Source organism: Echinops telfairi, unplaced genomic scaffold (genome assembly GCF_000313985.2).
Source record: "Echinops telfairi isolate 266 unplaced genomic scaffold, ASM31398v2 ScPeMD7_655;HRSCAF=1070, whole genome shotgun sequence".
Classification (NCBI taxonomy): Eukaryota; Metazoa; Chordata; class Mammalia; order Afrosoricida; family Tenrecidae; genus Echinops; species Echinops telfairi.
In genome coordinates this window covers 18,361,487-18,371,021 of record NW_022104553.1, presented here as the reverse complement: position 1 = coordinate 18,371,021, position 9,535 = coordinate 18,361,487, and the positions used below count along the sequence as shown (strand labels likewise).

The following is a 9,535-nucleotide window of genomic DNA, read 5'->3' as shown; positions in this document are numbered from 1 at the left end:
CCAAAGATGTCTATTTTTATGGAAGCAGGCTGCCACGTCTTTTCTCCTAAAGAGTGGCCGGTGGGTTTGAACCACCAACCTTTCAGTTAACAGCCAACCTCTTTAACCTTTGTGTCACCAGGACACGCAATAATATCACCTGATATTTCATCAGAAATGAAATCTTTTTGATGCTAACTCCCTGTCCACTCCAAGTTCAGGCTGTTCTGTGGTTACCTCACATTCATGCAGTTAAAAAATTGAGTTCATCACCTGTGCGTCAGTTACATTATTTCATGTCCACTTGATAAATAAGTATAGGGATAGAGTCTAGCCTGTCAATCAGGTCACAGCCTGATGGGGTAGTCTTGTGGGTGTGGCCTTCTTCTGAAGATTCTAGGAATTCCCTCTCTTTTTCCGTGGAGTTGTGCCACACACTCTCTGTTTCACTTTCCTGTGGTTGAGACACTCAGAGAGCTGAAGGAGCCACATGGAGACCCACGCCAGCGCTGAGATGCTTCCACCACCATTGGATCCACAAGATTTTGCATCCACCGGCTTGTATAATCTTGAATTTGGCATCATTGCGTGTGCTGCATGAGTCTAAAGAGGGATTTATGGACTAGTAGAGGACTTAGTGGCTAATATCAGACATATGAACTTGAATTGGACTGGGTTGGGATGTTTTCTTAATGTATGATTACTCTTTGATATAAAGCTCGTTCTTATACATATATGAGTGTCTCTGGAGTTGTTTCTCTAGTCAACCCAGACTAACAACCTGTTTCCCATCTCCTGATCTCCTCCTCCTGGACCCCTATCATGATAATTAGGAGCCCTGGTGCAGAAAGACCTGGTGAGCTCAGCTGCTCTGTAAAGATACACAGCCCTGGACATCCTACAGGGAATGTTTTAGGCCAGGTTGACTAGAGAAACCAATCCAAGGATATAAATATATATATATACACACACACACATATATGTATATACATATACATATACACACACATATATATATTAGAAAGAGCTTTATATCAAAGAGCAATTGTATATTGAGAAAACGCCCCAGCCCATTCAAGATCAAGTCCGTAAGTGTGATATTAGTCCATATGTCTGAGACTAGTCCATAAATTCCTCTTCAGACCCACCCAGCACACGCAAAGATGCTGAATGCAGGAAGATGATAGACCGGTAGGTGAAAAGTCTTGTGGATCCAATGCCAGTGGAAGCATGCCGGCGCCGGTGAAGGTCTCCACTGCATGACTCACTCAGGTCTCCACGTGGCTCCATACGGCTTGTCAACAAGAAGATGCAGCAGAGAGAGAGTTTGTGTGGCCTGCTTCGAGGGAGAAAGAGAGGAAGTTCCCAGAATCCTTATGACAAGGCCATGCGCAAAGAGAGGCATCATCAGGCTGGGACCTGATTGACAGGCTAGACTCGACCCTTATACTTATTTATCAAGTTGACATGAAATGATGTAACTACCACAGGGCAGTTCTACCCTGCCCGACAAGGTCGTAATGAATAAGAATACACTTGACAGCAAAGGATTTGGTTATCATGGTCATCACACCTGCAAGGAGCCCTGGTGGAGCAGGGGTTAAATGCTTGGTAGCTAACCAAAACATGAGCAGTTCGAAACCACCAGCTGCTCTGCAGGAGAGAGATGTGGAAGTCAGTTTCTGGAAACATTACAGCTCAGTGCCTGGCTACCTGGTGTAGTGGTTCCGCATTGGCCTGCTCTTCGAGAAGTGAGCTGTTCAAAACCACCAGCTGCTCTGAGGGAGAAAGATGGGCCCTTCTACTCCCATAGCGAGTTTCAGTCTCTGAAATCCACAGGGACAGTCCTACCCTGTCTTACAGGGTCGCTATGCATCGGCATCGCCTCAAAGGCAGTGAGTTTATTGTTTTGTTTTGTTACCACTGCCAATAGCTCTTAAAGGGATCCCATTAGATATCACATACATCACATAATATCACACTTAAGTTCCGGACACAGTGGGACAAAAAGTGTGGAACAAAACTCAGAAGCTTACAAAGGACCAGGCTTACTAATTGGATAGAGGCTAGTACACAGGTTCCTAAACCTACCTGGACTACCGCTCCCATTTGCGGACAATGACTCAGTGTGTCCTTGGCAATGAAAAACCTCTGTACTGCAGCCCCTCATCCAGGATAAAGTGTAGGTATCTGGTTTTGCAAGACCCCCACCCCACCCCAGGGACCCTTCCAGAATCACACCCCCTTGGGGGGTGTCACCAACTTTGGGAAACACTGGCCCAGCAGAACCCTTGAGACTCTAGCCCCTAGCCACCCTTCAGGTCTGGAAATGAACTCACCCCCAGAGTTCAATTTGCAGCCAAACAACAGGTGCAAAAAGGGAACCAGAATACGAGGGGGTTGCACACCCCCTCAAATCATCCACCCTTTGAGACATAAAGGGCAGTACTTATTCAAGCACAAAGCTCGGAAAGGTTGGGAAAGAGGGAGGAAGTGGGAGCTGCCATCAAGGAGGCAAAACAAAATGTGTCTGAAAGGTTGGAATGGAAAAATGAAACTGCTCTGCAAGCTTTTACTCAATTCACAACCCAAAGTTAGAGGGCGGGGAGATGAAAGCCTTGGAAAGTCTAGGAGGCAGTTCTACTTGATCCTGCAGGGTCCCTGTGACTCCAGATGGACTCTGTAGAGAGGGGTTGCTGGTTGGGTTCGAGTTAGCATGTACATCCATCCACCCACCGCATCCCCTCAACCAGGAGGGTCTGCTTCAGATCTAATTCGATTTCATTGTTTCTTCTCACCTTCATCTCTTGGCCATGTCTCACCCGCCCATCCATTTGTCCAGCAAATACACCGATGGTGGACATCAGCCCGACCTGGGTATTGTTTCGGCATTGAACACATAATAGTCAGTAAGGCCTGAGGTCCCTGCTTCAACGAGCCTTACACCCTACTGATAAATAGACCCCTCGTATGATTTCGGAGAACGATGAATGCTGTGTCTCACTTTCTTCAAGGCTGCATGATGGAAGGTGGCTGAAAGGGTTATTTTATTTTGAGCAGGAAAGACTTTTATGAGCATGAGTCATTGAATCTGATGACTGAATGGCAGGAGCCGGCTATGTAAGCATATGCATTTTATTTCCTTTATGAAAAAAACAAAACAACTGGAATTGCCTGCCTTACTGTTGTGATTGAGAATCTACACAGCAGATCCTGCAGGAAAGTCACTGGTTTCTACAGCTGCCCTTGGCTGCCGTCGATTACATTTCTGCAGTTACACAACCGTTCACAGCCTCTTTTTCCAAGACTGCTCAACCCCCACTAACATACATCCACTGCCCTCGAAGTTTAGCTGCTCTTCAGCGTTTCTGTCCTCAATTTGGTTCCCTGAAGATAGTTCATCAAGGACCACCATGGTGATCAAGGCAATTTTTTTTAAACTAATGATGCTAACTTATTCTTGGGCTTTAAGAGGGCTTCTGGAGCTAGATAGCTATATGGTTAACTTTAGGTTTAAAGGCCGGCTCAGTGATTTGGGGCATTCATCCTGCCTCCAGGGTTTTAAACATTCTGAAGGATTCAAGGGACGAGATGGAACTCTGAGGGCTGCAGAGCGACATGTTGGCATTGCCTGACCTCCTCTCATTTTACAAGGGGGAAGGGGAGTCAAGGCCAAGATCAACCCCAGGCCCACTCCTTTGAGACAGAGGTCAGACCCGGCCCCTCCCTCCAACCACTTCTGACACCAGATGTCCCTCCCATGGCACTCTGCTTCTCTGGGTTTAATAACTCATCGCAGTGGCCACAGAACACACAGGCCACCCTCACCGTTCCGGCGTTGATTAGGGAAGTAACCGGTTATATTTCGAGATTAGAAATGACTCAGGATACAGATCTGTGGTCAGACCATCTCTATTTTAGCGGTGTCTCCAGGCAGGCCTCGCTCACAGCTGCTCGGACTGATCTGGGCCCTGCTTGGGTCAGCGTGACAAAGCCCTTGAGCTCCACCCAAAAGTACTGGGAGGCACTCCATGCTGCCTGGGAGTCTCCTACCCAAAGACAATCTGTGCTTTTGCTGCGTAGGGCAGCCAGTGCACCCATACCCACCATAGCCACTTCACCCACGGGCCAGGAAGCGCACTGGGCCAACTCCCGATTCTGCTGCCACTGCTTCTCCCTGTCTCAAGCGATCTCTGGTGTGACAGCGAACTCTAGCTGTCCGTTGCGGCTAGTTGCTTCTCAGTGTTGGGACAATGGCTCCATTTCTGTGTCCTCTCGTGGGTCGTAGTCTCCCTTCATCCTTCCTTGGCAATGGCTGGCATACACGGACCCCTCCCCCTGTCAGGATGCCATAGACCTTATCGACGTGGTCCCTAACCCCGCAAGGATTCTGGGCACCTTATCCACAATGTTCAGAAGTTGGTGGACCGCAAATGCCTCATTTGCATAGCCACTGCCGAGCATCTGGCGGGAGCTACGAGACCATGGCACCACGACAATGACAGGGACCACGTGTTGCTCTGCACAGGCAGGGACAGCTCAGGAAAGGAAGGTGAGGATGGTTGTACAACTCGAAGACAGTCATCAGTGCCACTGAGTCATGGAATGTTACCTTAGTTCTCTAAATGGAGCGAATCCAGTGATGTGTACAAATAAATATGCTTTAAAAAGCTTGTGGAGGGAACCAATCACAATGATCAATGCATCACCCCACCCCACCACCTCCAACCCGGAAGATGTACTCCAGAAACCATGGGGAAGGGAGACAGCAATCAGTGTAAGATATGAAATTAATAATAATATATATAGTTTATCAAGGGGTCTCAAGGGTGGGAGAATGGGGGAGGACGGGGGAAAAAAGAGGATCTGATACCAAGAGCTCAAATAGAAAAAAATATTTATAAAATAATGATGGCAACATATGTACAAATATGCTTGATGTATAGATTGTTATAAGAGCTGTAAGGGGGTAAGGCAGTTGTGCAGACTGGGACGCCCTAAGCCCATGGGTCAGGTGTCAGCTTGTAGGTTTCTCTGGACTCATGGTTGCAGGGGCTGGCAGACCCAACATCAGCGGCTAAGCTGTCAAGCTGCTGGCTCACATCCTGAGAACTCATCAGAGAACTATGAGTCAAATGCAGGCTCAACAGAGGGCAAGATTTCCCAGATCATCCGTATATCTCGGACGCAGACCACACCTCCCAGGAAATATTCCTTTCAACTGACTGGCTATTTACATTAGGTCTCTCTCTCTCTCTCTCTCTCTCTCTCTCTCTCTCTCTCACACACACACACACACACACACACACACATGCGCGCACACGGAGGAGGATCGCATGACATCGGACAAACCACTGAGAATCGTGTCCTAGTCGAGTTGAAGCATGACCTTCAGTAACATGTAGAACGTGTTGAATAGGTGTGTGTTCTCTTGTGTATATCCTCCACCACAACGGATGAAATAAAGCAACAGGAAAATAAATACGACCTGAGCTTATGAACTTCCGGCCCACAGCACCTCCCAATACTCTCTGAGCATGGGGTCAAGAAGAGAAAAAATGAAAGGTGACAGAAGAAAGGTATTTGGAGCAGAACACAGAATAAACAAAGACTGAAAGGATGACCGTGGAATCCCAGGTCTCCCAGGCACAGGGAGTGTCAGGGAAGAGAAGGGGATTGATGGGCACCAGCCTTGGCCATCCCTCCCCCATCCTTACCCCTCACCAGGTCTTCTCTCTGTCCTCTCTCCCATAGGTCCTTCCTGTTGATCCTCTCAAAGATGCTTAGAGCCAGCAGCCAGGCCTTTCCTGACCCATAATGGGCCACCAGCAGCTGAGCCATTTCCAGGGTGCCAGCCGTCTCCATCCGTCCCCAAGGGATCTTGCCCTCCCCCAGCTCGACCGTGGTCCCCAGGTATAGCTTGAACTTCTTCAGGTCCATGGCCGCGAGTTCTTCCAAGTAGGTAGCCAGGCAGCAGAGGACACATTCTGTCATTCTTGACCAGTGTTCGAAGCATGGGCCTTTCAGAGAGAAGCTGGAGACTAGGAGGTTGCTAAGTGGTGTCCAAGTTGGGGTGGGGGGGTGAGGAGGGGTGTACCCAGTGTGCCCATTCACAGGTGGAAAGGAGGAGAGGTTGGGGCTTACTCCCTACTGCTGGGGGTTTGTAGGTGTGTGAGAGAGACGAAAGCCCTTCTGTTGAAATAATGATTTCTCAGCCTAGAGTTGCCTGCCACCGCCACTTACCAATAGGCAGGTGGGCGGAACACCCTTTGAAGAGGAGGAAGTTGGGGCGGGGGCATTGTGAAACCAGGGGAGCTGTGAGCTGGAAGTGACACAAGAGGCCACCTAACAGCAACATCCTCACTTCTGCTCCTCTTGCCCACTCCTGATAGAACTAAGGTACTCTTTTCTTCACCCTCTCTCCCATTCCCCTTGCCTTTGCTGTGAGCAGCCATGGAATTGGTCCTCAAGTCACCAGTTGTCAGAGGAAACCAGCCTCCAACAACCCAAAGGGCCCGAAGGCACAGATGTACGGCAGTGACATATAAAGATGACAGTAAAGTCATAGAGGATAGGAGAGAGAGAGTAAGATAAAGGAGTCAGACACATTGTATGGTAGCATGCTCACCTCAGCTCCTCTTGATGGAGCAGTGGAACTGGGAGAAGTGAGAGTGAAGCTTTACTATCTTGGGATATTTATAGGTAGCCATAATACATGCATATTCAGAAGTTACATGCATCACAAGGTGGGTGGTATCTACATTAAGGCCCCTAAGCTCACAGGTGAGGAAACCTAATACCTGCATTGGGGGAAGATATGAGGGGGGTTGGATGGCACAGAGGGAACAGCGATCAAAAGGGTAATGTCTGTTTCTGTAGGGAGACACAACCAACCACGCGCTCACTTTAAGGCAGCATCGCTGTTAGGGGGAGAATCCTTGGGAAAGACTTTTAAAGCAGGATCATGTACCTGGACTTTACCTCTAACTTACCAACGTGGAGGCTTTCCTACCGTGGAAAACCAGCTTTCCAGATTCCCTCTGTGATACGTTAAGGAGTACAGTCCTCGTCCTATTTCCCTCCGTGTTCGTTTCCCACAGCCGGTGGCCCCATTGGACAACAGAACGAAATGCCGCCTGGTCCCAGTTCTCCTCGTGAAGGGTTATCACATGTGGTTCAAAGAGCTGTCTCCCTTTTGTTTAAAAATTGTCATTTAGGTATAAGCTTACAGAGCAAATTTCTTTTCTATTGTTGCAGGGAAGAAAAAGTCCCCCACCCCACCCCAGACTCAAGTATAATTTATAGAGACACGTATGAAGTCTTAACAGGACAAATATTATTCGTCCGATGAGAGAGACCCATCGCTCAAAGACTTAGGATCCAGTTCAAGTCTGTGGGCAGATATAAGCGAGTGGCTTCTCTTGACTGGTGATGGACAGGAAGCTAGAAGAGCACACGCTGGTGGATGCAGAGCTGAGCAAATCTGAGGTCAGCTGTCCACTGGTGATTCCTGAGATCCACAGGCACTGCAATGGGGGCTCTACAAACCCGATGCTGGGTCCACATGCAGTGGACTTGAACCAAATTGGACTTACCCAAGGAATTCTGGTGGCATAGTGAGTTACATTCTGGGCTCCAACTGCAAGGTTAGCAATTTGAAAGCACCAGCCGCTCCCTGGGAGACAGATGAGGCTTTCTACTCCCGTAAAAGGTTACAGTCTTTGGAAACTCATAGGGGCAGTTCTACCCTGTCACTATAGGGTCACTATGACTCTGAATTGACTCGATAGCAGCAAGTTTGGTTTTTTGATTTGAGACTTACCTACTACTGCAATTGTATGGGTGATTTCTTGATATATGTTTCTCTCTCTCTTTGTGATATAAGTCTCTTCCGATAAATACACACATACAACCCAATGCTTCTGCTTTTATAGAGAACCCAGCCCGACACAGAACCTAATTTTTCCCCCTTTGATAACATTTTCCCCCTTTGATTTCCTTTTATCTTTGAAGGGAAATCAATGGGTCAAAGGCAGAGAATATGTTTATAGTTCTTGGCAAACCCTTCCCAGGGTTGTAATAATTATTACTGCTGCCAGCACTTGAACTCTCAGCATGCAAAACTCATGTGTGAGTGCGTTAGAGCTTCGTTGTTGACCGATCATGTGTTGCAATAGCAATTCCCATTTCCTTTTCCCTCTCCACTCCTCCTGACCTCCCCAAAGCCTTCTTTTCATGTGAAGCTCATGTGCATTTTCTTTTACAATACTGGTCACCTGCAGTGCAGTCATTTTTATTATTTTGAATTTTGTTATACATTTTTCTCCCATTCTGTCCAGGATCTTCTGTGGTCCCAGTCAGAATGGTTGGTAGTGGTAGCAGGGCATCATCTAGTTCTTCTGATCTCAGAATAGTAGAGGCTGTGGCTCACATGGTCCATTCGTTAGTTGGATTAATTGTTTCCTTAGGTCTTTGATTTCTTCACTCTTATTTCCTATGGAAAGGGAGAGAGACCTATCTAGGCATGAATTTTCGATGGTCACTAGCTAACCTTTAAGTCTCCTGGTACTGGAGTTTCTAAAGGAGGTCTGCTGGTGTAGTGGGCTACGTGTTGGGTTGTTAACCATAAGGTCGGAGTTTCAAACCCACCAATTGCTCTTCGGGAGAAAGATGAGACTTACTGCTCTCGTGAAGATTGACGGCCTCGTGAGTTTCTGAGACGGTCACTTTTTACCGGAGTAGAATGCCTCATATTTCTCCCTCGGAGCACCTGGTGGTTTCAAACTGTTGACCTCGTGGTTAGCAGTGTCACCACTACACCCCCAAGAGTGCCCATGTACAGCAGATTGGGCATCCTCACCATCCTTGATATGTGTGAGCCTAGTTGTTGCAACCACTGGGTCAATCCATCTCAAGGGGGGGTCTTCTTCTCTTTCACTGACCCTCAGCTTTACCTCCATCGCTTCTACGGCTCAGCTCAACTTCTGGAGACCTGGGACTACATCTGCCCCAGCACCTGCCTCCCACTCTGAAGCTTTAAGAAAGCAATAACCACTTTTCATGAGAATCAATGTGGGGAACACAGAACACAGTTCCTCTGGGAAGACACAGAGATGGTCCACGTGGAGTTAAGAGCTCCAGGAGGCAAAGGAGACACCTGAGAAGGCCAGTACAGAAACCTTGGTGATGGGGCAATGGAATTAGCAGAGGCTTAACAGACTTGTACTAAATCTTCAGAATCATGAATGCTCCCAGTTAATGTCGAAGCAGAGGAGATCCTCTGGGATCAACCACTACACAGACAGGCCTGCTATCATTTTCATTTTTCAAAATTTTTTTGATAGATGAACTTGTCACTAATGCCTCCAGTTCATTTCAGTTTTCCTTTTTTTTCCTCCAAATTTATTTTTTAAATAAATCATTTTATTGGGGGCTTTTATAGCTTGTGTTAGGCAGGGTTCTCTAGAGAAAGGAAACCAGGACACTTATGAATTTAGATAGATAGATAGATAGATAGATAGATAGATAGATAGATAGATAGATAGCTATAGATAGA

At 47.4% G+C, this 9,535-nt stretch overlaps 1 protein-coding gene across 1 annotated transcript in view; it reads right to left on the bottom strand.

Annotated features, from left to right (window-relative positions):
- Positions 1-5,973, bottom strand: part of NLRP12 (NLR family pyrin domain containing 12) — a 38,734-nt gene extending 32,761 nt beyond the window's left edge. Inside the window, exon 1 of the mRNA XM_013007987.2 lies at positions 5,697-5,973. Within this exon, the coding sequence (XP_012863441.2) occupies positions 5,697-5,973 (277 nt within the window). The remainder of the gene's footprint in view (positions 1-5,696) is intronic.
- Positions 5,974-9,535: the final 3,562 nt, after the last annotated feature.